The 21,730-nt window shown below is 36.2% G+C and overlaps 1 protein-coding gene across 7 annotated transcripts in view; it reads right to left on the reverse strand.

Annotated features, from left to right (window-relative positions):
• CDC42BPA (CDC42 binding protein kinase alpha (DMPK-like)) overlaps positions 1 to 21,730 on the reverse strand; it is a 298,104-nt gene that overhangs the window by 83,137 nt on the left and 193,237 nt on the right. For 5 of the 7 annotated variants that reach the window (XM_010852881.1, XM_010852880.1, XM_010852878.1 and 2 more), the window contains 3 exons: positions 17,508 to 17,750; positions 17,139 to 17,249; positions 2,853 to 3,100 (listed from right to left, as the gene is read on the reverse strand). In XM_010852881.1, coding sequence (XP_010851183.1) covers positions 2,853 to 3,100; positions 17,139 to 17,249; positions 17,508 to 17,750 — 602 coding nt within the window. The remainder of the gene's footprint in view (positions 1 to 2,852; positions 3,101 to 17,138; positions 17,250 to 17,507; positions 17,751 to 21,730) is intronic. The other 2 variants (XM_010852884.1, XM_010852883.1) reach the window with 1 other exon arrangement.

Here is a 21,730-nt window from a genome sequence, read left to right on the forward strand (position 1 = left end):
ACTTCTTCCCTATCTGTCTGAATCATCTACTGGGTACTTTCTATCAGATTACAAGCATGGTGTTATTTTTGAGATAAATTTCTCCTCCAATTATTATTTCACCTTCTTGTTCTTGCAATGAAAGACTTCCAATAATAACAGTGTTATCTATATCCTGTCTCCAAACACTCTCCTTCAAGTCTTCAGATCCATTATGGGTTTTCTGGCCACTGAAATTGTTCTTATCAAAGTCACCAATGACCTTCATATTTTTAAACTCATCTATCAATTATATGGTCCTCATCTTATTTGATTTAGACCTCATCTAATTTGACATGTAGACAGATTTGATACACATTCATTGTAATACCAAATCTGGGCATCAAATTTGCCTGGTCTTCTTCCTATCATTCTTCCTGGCTCTTTCTTATCCACTTTGCTCTTCCTTCATTTCTCAGCTTCTAAAGACTGGAGTTCCAGGGTACAGTCCTAGGACTTCTTTTTCATCCATATTCATTCACTAAGTGATCTCATATAGTCTCACCCCTTTTGATATCATGTGAGTAATAGATACCCCTAGGATTTTATCTCCAGCCCTGAAATCCAGACTTGTTTACATGATGACCTATTTGACATTTCCACCTGGATGTCTAAAAGCATCTCACACATAATTTGAGCTTCTGATATTCTCATCCCAAACTTACTTCTTCTGTAGTCTTCCTCTCTAAATGGTAACTATATTCTCTTAATTGCTAAGGCCCAAAACGGTAGTATCACCCTTGATTTTTCCTCTTTCTTTCTTATCCATATCTAGTGTATCAGCAACTATCATTATCTTTACCTTTTCTGCCACCAACCTAGGCTCAAGCCACCATCATCTTTTGCCTAGATTACTGCAATAGCCTTCTAAATGGTTTTCCTGCCTTTTCTCTTATCTAGTTCAGACTTTTCTTAAACTAGTCATCAGAGTAACCCTTTTAAAACACAAGTCAGTATTTGTCCATTTTCCACTCACTATCCTGCAATGCTTCCCTGCCATGGTTTTGAAAGGGAAAATATAAGTCCCTTAGTCGTGTCTGACTCTTTGCGACCCCATGGACTATATGGTCCATGGAATTCTCCAGGCCAGGATACTGGAGTGGGTAGCCTTTCCCTTCTCCAGAGGATCTTCCCAACCAGGGACTGAACCCAGGTCTCCCACATTGCAGGCAGATTCTTTACCAGCTGAGCTACAAGGGAAGCCTGCCATGGTTTTACTGTAAGTAATTGTAAGTCACTGAAAATGACATAAAACTTTACATGATCTGGCACCCATTACCTCTCATACATATCTCTCACTATTCTTTCCCTTTAACTCTGTTTTATCTACATTGGACTCGTTTTTAGTATTATTATTTTAATAGACTTTGATGTTTTGAATGGTTTTAAGTTCATAGCAATACTGAAAGGAAAGAGTGGTGTGTTTGTTATTATTAATGAATCTACATTAGACACATCATTATTACTAAAACTCTACAATTTATATTAGGTTGTATAGTGACATATATAGAGTAGTTTCACTGTCCGAGAAATCCTCTGTACCCTGCATATTCATCCCATCCTCCTTCCAACCCCTGCAATCACTTATCTTTTTACTATCTCAACAGACTTCTTAATGTAAAATGTTCTTCTCATACATATGTAAGGATCCACTTTCTCTGGTCCTTACTGAGAAATCACCTTCTCAGTATAATTTTTCCTGGCTATCATGTGTATGTGTGTGTACAATTTAATTCTCACCCTAATGCTTCACAGTTCCCATCCCCTGCCTTACTTTTTGTTCTTGGACTTAATAATTATCTAACATATTCTGTATTTTACTTATTTTGTTTATATTTTATTTATAGTCTTTCACCATAATTAAAGGAAAGCTCCATAAGGACAGAGAATTTTTGTCTGTTCACTGCTATGTCCCCAGGGCCTACAACAGTGCTTCCACATAGCAGGTTCTAAAAAAATTTGTTGAATGAATGGACCAAACTGAATTAAACTCAAGCTGCCCATATAAGTTGAGAATGACAATAACATACATTTAGTTCCCTAAAACCTAGAAACTTGAGTATCACTGATAATTTCTTCTGCTTCTCATTTCTCATATCTGGTCATTATGTCCTCCAGGTTCTGTCTTCTCAGTAGACTTTCTGAGTTCATATGCCTTTCTCCATCTTCACTGTCATACATAAGGTCCAGGCACCTCATCTCTCATGGGTAGATTCCTGTCTACAGTCTGCTCCTTTTAATCTACACAGTAATAAGAGTGATCTTTCAAAAATATAATCATGATATTTTTCTTCACTAGTCTTAGGATAAAGTCTAAATTCCTTACATTCCTTCATGATCTTACCTCTATTTTCCTTTCCAGTTTCATTTCTTAACACTCATCTTTATTTTTACGCCTCCACCATAATGAACATCTTTCATTTTCTAAATGTGTCATTGCTACCCTGTTCCTATAGATCGTGGCAAAGTCTGCTAAACTTTGCCTGGACACTCTTCCACAGCTATATATTTCTTATATCCTTGGTCTTAACTCAGAAATAATTTTTGTTCAAAAAACCCAGACACACCAAAGTTAACATTTGAAAAAAAAGAAAGAAAGAAACAACAACAAAAAAACCCAAGCAGCAAAGTCATCTTTCGCGTCTCTTCTACAAGTGTTCCTACACTTCCCATTTGCTTTCCTATGATGCTGTAATATAATCTTCTATTTACCAATCTTGACTTTTCTCTTCTTGAGGACTAGACTGTATTTATTGCATATGTTTCTCCAATCCTTGACACCAAACAGGTACTCAACAAATAATTATTAGAGGAGTAAATAACTTGATTCTTACCTCTCTCTCCTGTTTTTTTCCAATTTGTCTTTCAAAATCATAATTTCTTTGTTGAGAGCAAGTTGTTGGCCTTCTGAATCATGTAGTTCTTTCTTCAGATTTTTAATTTCATTTGCATGTATTCCTTCTCTCTTGGACAATTCTTCTTCATAAAAGATACTTTTCTTTTCCAAATCAGTCTTTAGTTTGGTTATTTCTTGTTGATGTTCTATGCTGCATACGCCTGGTGAGTAACTAATTTGTTTTTGCTATAGAAGTAATAATACAAGATTAGTTAATCTGTAAGAATAATAAAATATCAAATAATAACTATAATACAAAGGACTGTTGATGGAAATGAATATTACTTTTGCATATTATTATATAGACTAATACTTTATTAAGGCTGTTAACCTTTTGTCTGCCATATGTTACTAATATTTTTCTAAGTGTGTATTCCTTTATTGTTGTATTTTAGTCTCCTTCACACCAGGATTAAATATTTATCTAATGGTACTCATATAATCATTTGTTTTACATTTAAATTTCTAATTTATATATAACACTGTGTATGAGTTAGGGGAAAATCTAACTGCATCCTGTTTCTGATGTGGAACTTATAAAATGTTATAAACACACTTGTGTCTTTAACAGATTAAATTGGGGGAGAAGTGGTAGAGCTAGAATGCACAAAAAGAAAAGGGAGAAGTCTTCTGCAATGGTCCAAGGAGAAATGACAAAGGTCTAATCTAACATCTCCGTAGCCATTCCAGGAAAAAAATGACAAAATTCTTTGCATTTAGGTAGGGTAGTAAGAAGAAGAAATTTTGGTTGAAAGCCATCTTTTGTAGAAATTAGGTTGAAATATACTCTTGGTATCAAAGAGAAAGGAAAATGTAAAGTCCAATGGCTCTTCAAAGTAGTGCTTAAGGTAAGACAAAGGTTATGACTATAAGATTTCCTGAGTTTTGTACCTTTTCTATTTTGTTATATGCAACTTTCCCAGATGATCCACAATAAAACTTTTAAAATCCAAAGAACCTTTGAGATTATACTTAGTGATAACAGGAATCAAAATCTAGAAGGCAGTGCATCCTTTTTTTGAAGTCTGTATTAAGGGTAGGGACATATCCCGGAGTAGAATGACATGCACTCATCTTCCTGAGAGAACACCAAAATCGCAATTAGCTGCTTTTTTTGGATCCACCAAAAAAAGATACCCCATGTCCAAAGGCAAAGGAGAAGCTGCAGCAAGCTGATGGGAATTGGGGGGACAATAAAGAAGACTGAGCACTGAAGGACTGAAGCTTTTGAACTGTGGTGTGGGAGAAGACTCTTGAGAGTCCCCTGGATTGCAAGGAGATCCAACCAGTCAATCCTAAAGGAAATCAACCCTGAATATTCATTGGAAGGACTGATGCTGAAGCTTCAATACTTGGGCCACCTGATGCAAAGAGCCGACTCATTAGAAAAGACCCTGATGTTGGACAAAATTGAAGGCAGGAGGAGAAGGGAACGACAAAGGATAAGATAGTTGGATGGCATCACCGACTCAACCGGACATGAGTGTGAGCAAGCTTCAGGAGTTGGTGATGGACAGAGAGGCCTGACATGCTGCAGTCCACAGGGTTGCAAACAGTCGGACATGACTGAAGAAATGAACTGACTGACTGAGGAGTGTTAATAATTTTATGTTTCACATCTGGGTCTGTGATCTATTTTAAGTTAATTTTTGTGAAGGGTGTAAGCTCTATTTATAGATTATTATTATTATTTTTTTTTTGGTATGTGCTATCTGGTTGTTCTAAACCATTTGTTAAAAAGAACATCTTTACTCCACTGTATTGCCTTTGTTTACTTTGTCCACAAAGGTCCATCTAGTCAAGGCTATGGTTTTTCCTGTGTTCATGTATGGATGTGAGAGTTGGACTGTAAGAAAGCTGAGTGCCAAAGAATTGATACTTTTGAACTGTGGTGTTGGAGAAGACTCTTGAGAGTCCCTTGGACTGCAAGGAGATCCAACCAGTCCATCCTAAAGGAGATCAGTCCTGGGTGTTCACTGGAAGGACTGATGTTGAAGCTGAAACTCCAATACTTTGGCCACCTGATGTAAAGAGCTGACTCATTTGAAAAGACTCTGATGCTGGGAAAGATTGAGGGCAGGAGGAGAAGGGGACGACAGAGGATGAGATGGTTGGATGGCATCACTGACTCAATGGACATGGGTTTGGGTAGACTCCAGTAGTTGGTGATGGACAGGGTGGCCTGGTGTGCTGTGGTTCATGGGGTCGCAAAGAGTCAGACACAACTGAGAGACTGAACTGAACTGAACTTGTCACAGATGCTGTACCTATATATTTTCTTGTCACTACCATACTGTCTTGATTACTGCAGCTTGATATAAATCTTGAAGTCAATCTTTCAACTGTGCTCTTTTCCTTTACTATTGTGTTGGCTATTTGGGGTCTTCTGCTTCTCCATTTAAGCTTCAGGCTTGATTGCTTGATGTTCACAAAAGAACTTGCTGGAATTTTGACTTCATTGCAATAAATCTGTAATTGAAAGTAGGAAGAACTGACATCTTGATAATACTGAGTCTTCCTGTCCACGAACATGGAATATCTCTTCATTTATTTAGTTCTTCTTTGATTTATTTCATTAGAGCTTTATAGTTTTCCCCATACAGATCTTAAGCATATTTTGGTATACTTATATTTCAGTATTTCATTTTTGTGGGTGCTAATATTAATAGAATTGAGTTTTAAATTTCAAATTCCGTTATTTATGGCTAGTATATAAAGAAGTGACCAACTTTTGCATATTAATCTTGTACCTGCAACCTTGCTATAAATGCCTTATATTAGTTCCAGGAGATTTTTGTTAATTTCTTTGATTCTCTACATAGACAATCATATCATCTGCTAACCAAGACAGTTTTATGTCATCCTTCCCAATCTGGATACCTTTTTCATTTTATTTTCTTGTCTTACTGCACTAGCTAGGACATACAGTATAATGTTGAAAAGGAGTTGTGAGAGGAAAAATCTTTGTTTTGGTCTTGATCTTAGTGAAAATTTTCAAGCTTCATACATTAAGTATCATGTTATCTGTAGGTTTCTTGATAGATATTCTTTGTCAAGTTGAGTAGTCCCCCTCTATTCGTAGTTTACTGAGTTTTTATCATGAATGGGTACTGGAGTTTGTTATATGCTTTTCCTGCAGCTTCTGATAGTCATGTGATTTTTTTTATCAAATCAATGATGCATTACATTAATTGACTTTTAAAGGTTGAACCAGCCTTGCATACATAAATGAGATAAAATCCCATTTGGTTGTGGTATATAATTCTTTTTATATATTGTTGCATTCAATTTGCTAATATTTTGTTGAGGATTTCTCCATCTATGCCTATGACGCATGTTAGTCTGTGTGGCTTTCTTTTCTTGTACTTTGTCTGGTTTTAGTATTAGCATAATTCTGGTATCACAGAATGAGTTAGGAGGTATTTCCTCTAGTTCGATTTTCTGAAAGTGACTGTAGAGACTTGGTGTGATTTCTTCCTAAAATGTCTGGTATAATTCACCAGTAAACACATCTGGGCCTGATGCTTTCTGCTCTCAAAGGTTATTAATTATTGACTCAATTTCTTTAACAGGCAGAGCCTTTTCATATTATTTACTTCTTCTTAGTCTAGTTATGGCAGCTTGTGTCTTTCAAGGAGTTGGTCCATTTCCACTAGGTTATCAAATTTGTAGGCAAATAATTAATTGTCCATAGTATTTCTTTATTAGCATTTTAATGTACATGGGTTGCACAGTGATGTCCTGCCTTTCATTTCTGATATTAGTGTCCTCTCTCTCTTTTCTTTTTATCTTTTTATGTGCTTTATTTTACAACCAAAGTTTAAAAATATAGCAGAAAGCACAGCAGGCAAAACATAGATTAAACATTCTTTGCAAAAAATTTACCACAGAAAAATTTTTAAAGGTAATTATAAGCATACAAAATGATGTAAGTTATACTGATAGGTAATTCCCCTTCTTTTCAAGTTTCCAGTGGAATAATTAAATTTATATAAGGTATCAAACTTCTGGAAGAAAATCTGGTCAGAAACCATAAGAATAATAAAATCAGACTCATCTCAATGCACATTTAACATAAAAAAATTTTTTTTTAATTTATTTTTTAAAATTTGGAAGAAAATCTGGTCAGAAACCATAAGAATAATAAAATCAGACTCATCTCAATGCAAATTTAACATAAAAAATTTTTTTAAATTTACTTTTTAAAATTTTATTTTATTTTTAAACTTTACAATATTGTATTAGTTTTGCCAAATATTGAAATGAATCCGCCACAGGTATACCTGCGCTCCCCATCCTGAACCCTCCTCCCTCCTCCCTCCCCTACACTCCCTCTGGGTCGTCCCAGTGCACCAGCCCCAAGCATCCAGTACTATGCATCGAACCTGGACTGGCGACTCGTTTCATCCATGATATTATACATGTTTCAATGCTATTCTCCCAAATCTCCCCACCCTCTCCCTCTCCCACAGAGTCCACAAGATTGATCTATACATCGGTGTCTCTTTTGCTGTCTCATACACAGGATTATTGTTTTTTAATAAAATGTTAACATTTGTAACCTACTGCTGTACTGAAATTCAACTATTATATGAGCAACTTATTCCCAGAATGTAAGAATACTTTCATGTTAGAAAACTTAATATGATTTCTCTCAAATATAGATAAAGGGACCCCCTCCCCTTTTTTTCCCCTTATTTAGCCTGGCCATAGGCTTATTTATTTCATTGATATTTTGTGTGTTTTTTTTTTTTTTACTTTAAATGTAGGCTTTTATTGCCCACTTGAACTTTTTTTTAATTAATCAATTTATTTTAATTGGAGGGTAATTTCTTTACAATATTGTGGTGGTTTTTGCCAGATGTCAACATGAATTTAATAAGCTTTCAATATTTTCCTATTTTTAATTTGATAGATTTTTATTCTAAATTTTATTATTTTCCTTCTGTTTACTTTAGATCTAACTTGCTCTTCTTTTTCTAGTATCCTAAGGTAGAAACTCGGAGAAGGCAATGGTACCCCACTCCAGTGCTCTTGCCTGGAAAATCCCATGGACAGAGGGGCCTGGTGGGCTGCAGTCCATGGGGTCGCTGGGAGTCGGACACGACTGAGCGACTTCACTATCACTTTTCATTTTCATGCATTGGAGAAGGAAATGGCAACCCACTCCAGTGTTCTTGCCTGGAGAATCCCAGGGATGGGGGAGCCTGGTGGGCTGCTGTCTACGGGGTCATAGAGAGTCGGACACAACTGAAGTGACTTAGCAGCAGCAAGGTAGAAGCTAAGATGATTAATCTTACATCTTTCTTCTTTTCTAATATATGCATTCAACGCTACAAATTTCCCCCTAAGTAATGCTTCTACTACATCTGACAAAGTTTGATAAGTTGTGTTTTCATTTTCATTTAGTTCAAAATATTTTTAAGTTTCTCATGAGATATTTTCTTTGACTCGTTTTATTTATAAGGGTGGTGCCTTATTCCCAAGTATTTTGGAATTTTCCAGCTATCTTTTTGTTATTGACATCTAGTCTAATTCCACTGTGGTCTGAGAGCAGACAATGTATGATTCCTATTCTTTTAAAATATGTTAAGGATTTGTTATGGTTTAATTTATGGCTTAGAATGTGGTCCATCTTGGTGGATATCCCATGTAAGCTTGAGAAGAATGTGTATTCTGCTGTTGCTGATCTATAGATGTCCTTATATCCATGTGATTGATGATGATATTGAATTCAGCTATGTACTTACTGATTTTATACCTTCTGGATCTGTCCATTTCTGACAGAGGGGTGCTGAAGTTCCCAAGTACGACAGTGAATTTATCTCTTTTTAAAGTTCTGCACTTCTGCCAGTTTTTACGTCACGCATTTTGATGCTAAATTGTTACACACGTACACGTTAAGTATGCTAGGCCTTTTTGATGGCAAACAATGCCTTTCTTTACTTCTAAAAACTTTCCCTACTCCGAATTTCACCCTGTTTGAAATTAATATAGCTATTCCCACTTTCTTTTGATTAGCATTATCATAGTTTCATTAAAGTCTTTATCTTATCAATCAGAGTTGTTTTCAATTCCTGGTCTGATCATTTCAACAACCCTGAGTCTGGTTCTGATGTTTGCTCTATTCTGTGTTTTTTGACTTTCAGTGTTATTTTTTATTGTTAGGTCACCATGATGTAGTGAGTAAAAGGAACTGCTGTAAACAGGCTCTTAGTAATGTGGTGGAAGTTGTGTGGGGAGGGGAAGTGTTCTTACTGAGCCTGGGCTTCTGGACTGTGAACTTAAGACAACCTTGTCAGCTATTCTCCCCATTTACCTGTTTGGACAGGGTGACTACAGTGGGCTGGGATGGGTTATTTCCCTTCTCTCAAGTTAGTTAGGTCTGATAAAACCTCAGCAAGTTAGGTTCTAGTTGAAGACACACCTTGTTAAGAAGGACAGACCGCTCTGGTACATCTGACAACTGCTACCCCTATTGTTAGTACAAGGGGTATTATCCTCTGACATTCACTGTGAAAACCTGGTAGAGCTCTAGGATGTAAAACTGATGAAACTGTGAGGGCTCCCCAATGATGAGGGTCCCCTGGAGTTTTTGTATCTCAGACTTGTCTGCGCTGAGCCACCAGCAATTTTTCAAGTATTCAAGTACTTGTTCATGCTTCCTTGCACTGGCACTGCTTTTCTACAAGGGTTCCTGATCTCCTAAGTTGTGATTCTCTTGATCACTGTCTCCAACTTGGAGGGTAGGAGTTCATTCTGTGATACTACTTTTCTTACACAGTGTCAGACTTTATTTTTCTGGGCTCCAAAATCACTGCAGATGGTGATTGCAGACAGGAAATTAAAAGATGCTTACTCCTTGGAAGGAAAGTTATGACCAACCTAGAGAGCATATTGAAAAGCAGAGACATTACTTTGCCAACAAAGGTTCGTCTAGTCAAGGCTATGGTTTTTCCTGTGGTCATGTATGGTTGTGAGAGTTGGACTGTGAAGAAGGCTGAGCGCCGAAGGATTGATGCTTTTGAACTGCGGTGTTGGAGAAGACTCTTGAGAGTCCCTTGGACTGCAAGGAGATCCAACCAGTCCATTCTAAAGGAGATCAGTCCTGGGTGTTCTTTGGAAGGAATGATGCTGAAGCTGAAACTCCAGTACTTTGGACACCTCATGAGAAGAGTTGACTCATTGGAAAAGACTCTGATGCTGAGAGGGATTGGGGGCAGGAGGAGAAGGGAATGACGAAGGACGAGATGGCTGGATGGTATCACTGACTTGATGGATGTGAGTTTGAGTGAACTCCGGGAGTTGTTGATGGATAGGGAGGCCTGGCGTGCTTCAATTCATGGGGTCACGAAGAGTTGGACATGACTGAGTGACTCAACTGAACTGAACTTTTCTTACAAGTCTAAGAACTGTTGATTTTTCAATTTGTTCAGCCTTTTACTTGGTATTAGAACAAAGTGGTGATTTCCAAAGTTCTTACATGCTAGATTGGAAACTGGCAGTATTCTCTAAAGTTTTAAAACATAGGATCCTATGATCTGCAAATAGTTTTACTTCTTCCTTCCCAGGTTGGATGACTTCTATTTCTTTTTCTTGTCTAATTCCTCTGGCTAGAACCACTAGCATAATGTTAAATTGCAGTGGTGAAAATGGGCATCCTTGTCTCATTCCTAAGGGCAAATTTTTTTTAATCATTTATCATTGAGTATGATGTTAGCTGTGGGTTTTTCATAAATGCCTTTTCTCACGTTAAGTACATTCCCTTCTATTCTTAGTTTTCTGAGAGTTTTTATCAGGAAAGAGTATTGCATTTTGTGAAATTAAGATGCACCAATTAAGATGACCATGTGGTCCCCCTGTTCACTTTGTTTCTTTTAATGTGATTTATTATATTGATTTATTTTCTTACATTTAACCATTCTTGCATTCCTGGGATAAACCCCACTTTACTATGGTTTATAAGCTTTTTTTTTTTTTTTTTGGTTTATAAGCTTTTTAATATGACTTTGGATTTGGTCTGTTGGTATCTTGTTGAGAATGCATGTATCTATATTCATTAGGAATACTGGTCTGTAATTTTCTTCTTACATTATTCATGTGGTTTTGGGATTACAGCAGTGTTGGCCTTCAGTTCAGTTCAGTTCAGTCCAGTCACTCAGTCGTGTCCGACTCTTTGCGACCCCATGAATCGCAGCACACCAGGCCTCCCTGTCCATCACCAACTCCTGGAGTTCACTCAGACTCAGGTCCTTCGAGTCGGTGATGCCATCCAGCCATCTTATCCTCTGTCATCCCCTTCTCCTCCTGACCCCAATCCCTCCCAGCATCGGAGTCTTTTCCAATGAGTCAACTCTCCGCGTGAGGTGGCCAAAGTACTGGAGTTTCAGCTTTAGCATCATTCCTTCCAAAGAAATCCCAGGGCTGATCTCCTTCAGAATGGACTGGTTGGATCTCCTTGCAGTCCAAGGGACTCTCAAGAGTCTTCTCCAACACCACAGTTCAAAAGCATCAATTCTTCGGCGCTCAGCCTTCCTCACAGTCCAACTCTCACATCCATACATGATCACAGGAAAAACCATAGCATTGACTAGATGGACCTTTGTTGGCAAAGGAATGTCTCTGCTTTTCAATATGCTATCTAGGTTGGTCATAACTTTCCTTCCAAGGAGTAAGCGTCTTTTAATTTCATGGCTGCAGTCACCATCTGCAGTGATTTTGGAGCCCACAAAAATAAAGTCTGACACTGTTTCCACTGTTTCTCCATCTATTTCCCATGAAGTGATGGGACCGGATGCCATGATCTTCGTTTTCTGAATGTTGAGCTTTAAGCCAACTTTTTCACACTCTACTTTCACTTTCATCAAGAGGCTTTTTAGTTCCTCTTCACTTTCTGCCATAAGGGTGGTGTCATCTGCATATCTGAGGTTATTGATATTTCCCCCGGCAATCTTGATTCCAGCTTGTGTTTCTTTCAATCCAGCGTTTCTCATGATGTACTCTGCATATAAGTTAAATGGCCTTAGGGAATGAATTAGGAAGTGTTCCCTATTCTTATATTTTGTGGAAGAGTGTAAGAGGAACTGGTGTTAATTCTTCCTTAAAAGTTTGGTTCAGTTCACTAGTGAAGTTATCTGGTCCTGGGCTTTTCTTTGTCATGGGTTTCTTATTACCAATTCATTCTCTTTGCCTGTTATAAGTCTGTTGAGACTTTGTATTTTATCTTGCATTTAGATAATTTGCATGGGTCTCGATCTATCCATTTCACCTAGATTACTTTGTTGGCACAGAGTTATTTAGAGTATTCTCTTATAATCCTTTTGCTTTTTGATGACAGGTAGCAACATCCACTTTCACTTCTGATGTTAGTTGTTTCCTCCCTTCCTCCCTCTCTCTGTCAAGTCTAGCTAAAGGTTTGTCAATTTTGCTGATCTTTCAAAGAATCAGCTTTGGTTTCATTCTATTAATATTCTCTTCTCATTTTATTGAACTCTGCTCTAATCTTTATTTACTTCCTTCTGCTAGCTTTGTTTCCTTTGCTCTTCTGTTTCTAGTTCTGTAAGATATAAAGTTAGGTTACTGATTTGAGACTCTTACTTTTTAATAGAAGCATTTACAGCCACAAATTTGCCTCTGAGTACTGCCTCTGCTGCATCCCATGTGGTGTTTTCATTTGATTAGCCTACAGGTATTTTCTAATTTTCATTGTGATTTCTTCACTTGACCCATGGGTTGGTTAAGAGTGCCTTGCTTAATTGACACATATTTTAACATTCCAGTTTTCCTTATGATACTGATTTCTAGCTTCATTCTATGGTGAAATTGGAGTAGACACTTTGTGTGATTTCAGTCTTTTTACATTTATTGAGATTTATTTTGTGGCCTAACCTAATATCTGGTCTATCCTAGACAATGTGTCAATCGCACTTGAGAAGAATATATATTCTGCTGTTGTTGGGAGGAGAGTTCTATATATGTGTTGTTAGTTATAGTTGGTTAAATTGTTGATCAAGACATCTGTATCCTTATTTATCTTCTGTCCACTTTTAGAAGTGGGGTGCTACAGTTTCTAACTTTCACTCAATTCTATTGAAAAGTATTCTCAATGCAAATAAAGATTCCTATAACCTTTTAAAGGAGCCAAAATAAGTTTCAAAATTTATATGTATATAAGTTTAATTCAAGACATTCCCACTTTTAGAATATCTTAAAGAAATGATAATAATCCTAAAATATAATGAAATATCCTAAAATTATGATAATAATCATAGCTAACAGTTACTGAGCCTTTACTTTGTATCAGGCCATTGGCTAAGTATTTTGAATGTGTTAACTAATTTATTGGGTAGTTTTATTATTACCACAAATTTTTAAAAGATACAAGAGATTATGAGTGCTTGATCAGTGGGTTAATATATGTGATTGGAAGTCTTCATGCAGCAGTGATTAGTAAAGATAAAAAAAAGGGGAAACTAGCAGATAGAATGGTACTGAGAATTAGAAAACCTGGGTTTAAATTGTACTCTGTCATTTAAGACTGTAAATCCTAAACTCTTCTGAGTTTCACTTTCCTCAAATGCGAATAATCTCTAAGATTTCTTTCAGTTTGTACCTTCTGATTCTGGTTTTTAACAAAAGCATCTAAAATAGTGCTGGAAACGAAGCCATCCCTGACTGACAGTTATTTGAGATGGTAATGCAATGACTTCTATATACTAATTCTGTTCTAGAAGTCTAGATTTTTATGGAAGAAACATTTCTAATTTGGAAAGCTAAACAGACCATGGAATCACAATTAATCAAAACAAAACAAGAAAAACCAATCCCCAAAGCAAGAAATAAAATCTAGTTCATATTTGTATTTAAAGCAGAGAAAAACTTACTTGCAACCACTATTATTCAATTTTCAGAGAACAAGCAAGTTCTAGCCAATTCTACCACATCATTCATTCACTGATTTAACACACTTATTAAACAAGTATTGAAAATTTGGTCCTGTGCCAGGATAATAATATACCAGCCTATGCTTTCAATAAACTAAGTCATAGTTTAGATGGGGAGACATTTTGTGAATAAATAATTATAATAAAAGCTATTGTAAATTTATTAACAAAATTCTAAAGCACCACAGAATTAGGAATACTTAAACTTCCTCAGAAGACATTCAACTTAATTCTTTCATTTGTTGGATGAATAAGATACTAGACTAGGCCTGCAAGGAGTGTGTGGAGGTGGTGGCTGGCAGACAATGCTGAGGAAATGGGATATGCAAAGGTTAGAGTCAGGAAAAGGCAGACATCATATTCAGATTATAATTTAGTGCTACAGAAATATGATATCCATTTAATCCTAATTCTCTCACTTTGACATACATAATAACATTATTATAGCTATCAGTAACCGAACACATGTGATGTAGCAGCTTACATACATATATATGTACTCCTTATGTAAAACCAATGAGATAGGGTTTTACAAATGAGAAAATTAAAGTCCAAAGAGACTAAATGTTTTGTCCAGCATTAAACAGCAAGTAACTGATGAGGCCAGGCTTTAAAACAATAAAGTCCAACTCTAGAACTGGCACAAGGATTTCTCTTCGTAAGCACTTCTGTTGAGATATTTCAGTTCAGTTGAGTCGCTCAGTCGTGTCTGACTGTTTGCGACCCCATGGACTGCAGCACGCCAAGCTTTTCTGTCCATCACCAACTCACAGAGCCTACTCAAACTCATGTCCGTCAAGTCAGTGATGCCATCCAACCATCTCATCCTCTGTCATCCCCTTCTCCTCCCACCTTCAACCTTTCCCAGCATCAGGGTCTTTCCCAAGGAGTCAGTTCTTCGCATCAGGTGGCCAAAATATTAGAGTTTCTGCTTCAGCATCAGTCCTTCCAATGAATATTCAGGACTGATTTCCTTTAGGGTAGACTGGTTGGATCTCCTTGCTGTCCAAGGGACTCTAGAGTCTTCTCCAACACCACAGTGTTCAAAAGGATCAATGTTCAAATGCATCAATTCTTCAGTGCTTAGCTTTCTTTATAGTCCAAATCTCACATCCATACATGACTAGTGGAAAAACCATGGCTTTGACTAGACAGACCTTTGTTGGTAAAGTAATATCTCTGCTTTTTAATATGCTATCTACATTGGTCACAGCTTTTCTTCCAAGGGGCAAGTATCTTTTAATTTCATGGCTGCAGTTACCATCTGCAGTGATTTTGGAGGCCCAAAACATAAAGTCTCTCACTATTTTCATTGTTTCCCCATCTATTTGCCATGAAGTGATAGGACCGGATGCCATGATCTTTAAGCCACTTCTTCACTGTCCTCTTTTACTTTCATCAAGAGGTACTTTAGTTCTTCTTTACTTTCATAAGGGTGAAATTTCACCACTTTCATATGGTGAAAATGCCTTAAGGCTGGTGTCATCTGCATATCTGAGGCTATTGATATTTCTCCTGGCAATCTTGATTCCAGCTTATGCTTCATCCAGACCTGCATTTCGCATGATGTAGTCTGCATATAAGTTAAATTAGCAGGGTGACAATATACAACCTTGACGTACCCCTTTCCCAATTTGGAACCATTCTGCTGTTCCATGTCCAGTTCTAACTGTTGCTTCTTGACCTGCATACAGATTTCTCAGGAGGCAAGTCAGGTGGTCTGGGATCCCCATCTCTTTGAGATTTTTCACAGTTTGTTGTGATCTACACAGTCAAAGCCTTTGGTGTAGTCAATAAAGCAAAAATAGATGTTTTTTTGGAACTCCTGCTTTTTTGATGATCCAGCGCATGTTGGCAATTTGATCTCTGGTTCCTCTGCCTTTTCTAAATCCAGCCTGACCATCTGGAAGTTCATGGTTCACATACGGTTAAAGCCTAACTTGGAGAATTTTGAGCATTACTTTGCTAGCATGTGAGATGAGTGCAATTGTGCAGTAGTTTGAACATTCTTTGGCATTGCCTTTCTTTGGGATTGGAATGAAAACTGACCTTTTCCAGTCCTGTGGCCACTGCTGAGTTTTCCAGATTTGCTGGCATATTGAATGCAGCACTTTCACAGCATCATCTTTTAGGATTTGCAATAGCCCAACTGGAATTCCATCACCTCCACTAGCTTTGTTTGTAGTGATGCTTCCTAAGGCCCACTTGACTTCACATTCCAGGATGTCTGGCTCTAGGTCAGTGATCACACCATTGTGATTATCTGGGTCTTGAAGATCTTTTTTGTACAGTTCTTCTGTGTATTCTTGCCATCTCTTCTTAATATCTTATGCTTCTGTTAGGTCCATACCATTTCTGTCCTTTATCAATCCCATCTTTGCAAGAAATGTTCCCTTGGTATCTCTAATTTTCTTGAAGAGATCTCTAGTCTTTCCCATTCTATTGTTTTCCTCTATTTCTTTGCATTGATTGCTGAGGAAGGCTTTCTTATCTTTCCTTGCTGTTCTTAGAATTCTACATTCAGTTGGGTATATCTTTCCTTTTCTCCTTTGCCTTTAGCTTCCCTTCTTCTCTCAGCTATTTGTAAGGCCTCATCAGATAACCATTTTGCCTTTTTACATTTCTTTTTCTTGGGGATGGTCTTGATCCCTGTCTCCTGTACAATGTCACGAACCTCATTCCATAGCTCATCAGGCACTCTATCTATCAGATCTAGGCCCTTAAATCTATTTCTCACTTCCACTGTATAATCATAAGGGATTTGATTTAGGTCATACCTGAATGGTCTAGTGGTTTTCCCTACTTTCTTCAATTTAAGTCTGAATTTGGCAATAAGGAGTTCATGATCTGAGCCTCAGTCAGCTCCTGGTCTTGTTTTTGCTGACTGTATAGAGCTTCTCTATCTTTGGCTGCAAAGAATATAATCAATCTGATTTTGGTATTGACCATTTGGTGATGTCCATGTGTAGACAAGACAGAGGGTCTAAGACATCTAACCATGCCTCCCATGAGATTACCAATGTATCTCATCCAGGTATGCAGACCTTCATAAATATTTTAACTCCTTCCTAACAGATTTCTCCACTAAACACAGCCTTCCGTTTCCTTGCAGCATGATTAAGAAGTCTACACCAGCTTCCTACTGATGAGAATTAAGAATACTATATTTGAAGGATAGCTAGTTTTTACTCCATACCAAAAGGAGCACACAACTAGTAATCATGTTAGGCATAAAGGGGAGAAAATTTATTCAACTTGATAAACATGGTATCAAAAGTTACCTTCAGTCCCTCTAGTTCATTCTCCAGTTGCTTAGAATAGTGCTCACTCTGTTCACGCAATTTCCTGTCTTTAGATGCTTCAGCAGCCACAGCTTCTGTACGAACTTCCAGCTTTTAAAGGAAAATGAAAAAAGCTGATTTCATGATTATAATTGTTTCTCTAAAAAAATGTTTTCCCCATGAGAATTTACCTTGCAATAGGGAGATAACTCAAATGTTGAAATTCATATTAAATAACATTACCAAACTAAAAAAAAAAACAAAAAACTTTTTTCAAAAATTAAATGAAATATATATTATTTCACTAGTCTGAAAAAGCAGCTTTAATCACTACCCCATGGCCACTACAAAATTTGCCTGACTACTAACCTCTTTTTTGGCTCTTTCTGTTCTGCGCAGTTCTTGCCTTAAGCTTTCAACTTTTTGCATCACCAGGTCCACCTCTTCTTCCTTATCTCGGACATGGCGAGCAAGTTTCTGTTTTTGGGTGTGCAATTCTGTTAGCCGCTCATTGATCTCCATGAATTCCTGCATGGCCAGTTTCCTCTGACAGTGTGCGTCTTTCAGCTCTTTGGATTGGTTTTTTAATCGCTCACTAGCCTGGACTAGTTCCTACAGTTTTGTAAAAAGAATATAAGTTACCAATTCTGCAACCTAGGGACCAAATTTGGCCATCAAATTAGCTATCATGAAGCCAAGAAGAGCCAAAATTATTCACCTTGGAATAAAATTAAAAGAAATGAACTACTTTTGAACAGATACTAGTAGCATGATGCTCTGTTCATATTCTCAATTTCTTATGCTAACATTCTAACTGCAAAGATTTAACCTGAATTACCTTCATTTCAATAAATAAATAAATGGTACAGAAATGAAAGATACAATGATCAAAATAAAGATTTTGTGAAATGTAATGGCTATCTGTAAGGTTTAAAAAATTATATCAAATGATTACAAATGATAAAAACAACAGTTATATTTGATGTGGGGACCAACTCTTGGGCCAGCAGCAAAGAGAAAAGCTAAACTCTCTAATTAAAGTGAGAAACTTAGAAGGGGCTAAAGTAGACTTGGGTCAGAAGAATCACCTGCCTCCCAGCAAAAAGAAATGCAAATCTTTTTTGAGGAAAAGAGTCTCAATGAAATCTAGGGTATTTTTTTTTAAGAGCATACAAATATGAGCTCACAACCATAGATTACCCAAACACCCAAAGGACAAACAACTATAAGCAAACATTACAAACAATAAAAATAAACCCCAATGTATCTGGATATTAGAATCATCAGATACTAATATATTGCTATATATAAAATGAAGAAATGAAAGGAAATTATAAAAATAGAAAAATGACAAAAGACTAAAATGATCAGGCAAAAAGACTATTGAAGTTGTTTATAAAACAATTTTATAGAGCATTTAGAAGTGAAAAAAATAAGAGAGGATATAATCACAAATCTAGAGGAAATCGAAAAAGGTAAAAGGATACAATGAAACATTTTATGCCAATAAACTTTTCAACTTGTGAAATGAACAAATTCCTACAAAACTAAATTTATCAAAACTGTTTCAAGAAGAAATAGAATGCCTAAATATGCCTGAATAGTTCTATAACAATTAAAGTAACCAAACCAATAGCTAACAAAATTTCCTCATCCCCCCAGCATGAAAGAAATCTATAGACTCAGATGGTTTTACAGATGATTCCCAGTGTTTCAAGGATCAAAATGTTTCTCTTATACAAACTTTTCTAGAGAACAGAAAAAGAGGCAGTGCTACTCAGCGAATTATATGAGACCAGTATAATCTTTATATATATTTAAAAAAAAAAGAAAGATGGTTTGTTTCCTTATTAAAGAAAACAAATTTAAAAAAATCCTAAAAAAATGACATTAGCAAATAAGTTCAGTGATATATAAAGTGGATAAACATGAACTCTGGAACTCAACTCCCTGTGTTGAAATTCCAGTTTCCCCACTTTCTAGCTCTATGATCTTGAACAAATGTACTTAAGCTTCTTTGTGTGGGATCTCACCATTTACATAAATACTATAACTACTGCTGCTGCTGCTACTACTACCAATACCTAAATCATAGGGTTCTGTAAAAGATTAAATGATCTAATATATATATAAAGCACTTAAAACAGTACTATTAGAACAGATACAACATAACTGCTACCTGTATTATCATATTAATATTTAGCAGACAATATATGGGTAATATAGTTTTAACCCAGAAGAGCAAAAATGTTTTAACATTAGAAAAAGTCTATAAACATAAGTCAGAAAACCAATTGATTAAAGGAGAACAATTATATAATTCCATCAATAGGTATTAACAAATTCCTAGAAATCTGTTGCAGTACTGTGCAAAAATAGTACATTTAATAAATTCAATACCCTTTTGATCAAAATGATTAGCAAAATAAGAAAAGAAGATAACCTTCACCAAAAACTTAGAGAAAACATTATTATTAATGATAAAATAGTAAAGATATTTTCTTGAAATCAGGAATAAGACAGGGATGGCTGCTATCATCACCTCTATTGAATGTTGTATTTGCGGTCCTAGCTTATACAGTAAGACAAGGAAAGAAAAAACAGTAAAAAAAACAAACAAAATTGTCATTATTTTATAAAACCTTAAAGAATCTCAAATATATTACTACAGTAAGAGTTTAGGAATGTTGCTAGGACAGAATCAGTAAGAAAGTAAAAATTTAAAGGTACAATTTACTGGGGACTTCAACGGTGGCTCAGATGGTGAAGACTCTGCCTGTAATGCAGGAGACCCAAGTTTGATCCCTGCGTCAGGAAGATTCCTGGAGAAGGGCATGGCAACCCAATCCAGTATTATTGCCTGGAAAATCCCATGGACAGAGGAGCTTGATGGAGTACAGTCCATGGGATCGCAAAGACTTGGACATGAAGGAGCAACTAACACTTTCTTTTCACAATTGAATATATGAAAACTTAGGATAATAAATTTAAGGAGAGGCAAACAAGACCTGCATAGAATTTTATGGAGAAACATTTTAAAATACTTTAAAGATACACAGATATACAAAGTTTGTGGATTAAATAATTTTATATTTTTGTACAGTTAGGCCTTTCTAAGCAAATTTTACTGAAACTTAGGACATGAGCAAGTCTTTATGACTAATTTAGACACTGAGAAAACTGCAAAGAGAAGACTTAGGTGTTTACATTTCAAGGAGGGGCTGAGAGAGATAAGAGCTAGAACCAAGGAGACGCCCTCTTTTTAGAGCTGGAGAGTCGGACTTATCTTTTCACTGGAGTGACTCATTTGTATTTCAAAGGGTCCTAGATTCTTCTCTTTAGGTTTCCAAGGAGACCCTCAGAGAGGTGGGTAGAGATAGAGGGCAAGCATCTGCCTCTCTCCTCTGTATAAGCACCCTCATTCAGTTTTTTGGGACTCCTTCTCCTTGAGTTTTCTTTCTGAATGCAAACGATAATAATCTTGCCTTGCTCTTGAAATCCTGTGAGCATTTAGAGTGATATTAATATATAATGGATAAGAACTTAAAGACTCAATATTATAATGGTGTCAATTCTCCTGAAATTGTTCTATATAGATTTAATGCAATTTTAAATAAAATCCCATCACAGCCTTCAAGGACTAGAGAGTTGAATAAATGGAAATTTAATATATGAGAGAGGTGATACTGCACATCACTGAAGGAAGGAGGGCTTATATAATAAATGAACAGCTGGCTAGCTATATGGGAAAAAGTGAAAGTGGATCCTTATCTCATATGATACACAAAAGTAAATATCTGATGCATTAAAAACTTAAATATGAAGACCAAACTTATAAAAGGTCAAGATAAAAATTTAGGAGAATTGTTTTTTTACCTCAGACTTCTTAGATAAGCCAGCAAATGCAATAATCATAAAAATAAAGATTGATGAATTTCACTACTTTAAGACTAAAACCTTTTTGCTATTCAAAGGATCCTATAAAGAAAATGAAAAGACAAGCCACTAGCTGGGAGACTTCTGTAACATATATAATCAACAGAAGATTAGCATGCCAGAGAATTTCAAGGATTCTTACAGACCAATAAGGAAAAGACAAACAACCCAACAGAAAAATGTATGAAGGATATTAAGAGGTATTTCACAAAATAAGAAATACAAATGATAAAAGGACATGTGTGGAGTTACTCGACCTCATTAGTAATTAAAGAATGCAAATTAAGGCCATACTAAAATATCATTTTAGACCTAAAATGTCAATTTAGATTAGGTTTTTCAAAAATAACATTTCTAATAATATGAAGCAATGCTGAATATAAAAATTCCTATGCACTACTGGTGGGAGTATAAATTGGTACAACCAGCGGAAAATGATTTGACATTATCATAAAAAATAGAATATCTGCATTGCCTATGACCCAATTATTCTATTTGTGCTTGTGTGTGTGTGTCTGCATGTGTATCTGGATATATGTTCAAGAATGTTCACAGCAACATCATTTATAGTAGTTATCAATTATAAGCAACCTAAATGCCTGCAAACAAAAAATCAGATAAGTAAATTGTGGGTTTTGAAATAATAGTGTATTTTA

Source organism: Bison bison, unplaced genomic scaffold (genome assembly GCF_000754665.1).
Source record: "Bison bison bison isolate TAMUID 2011002044 unplaced genomic scaffold, Bison_UMD1.0 scf7180017864317, whole genome shotgun sequence".
NCBI classification, from domain to species: domain Eukaryota; kingdom Metazoa; phylum Chordata; class Mammalia; order Artiodactyla; family Bovidae; genus Bison; species Bison bison.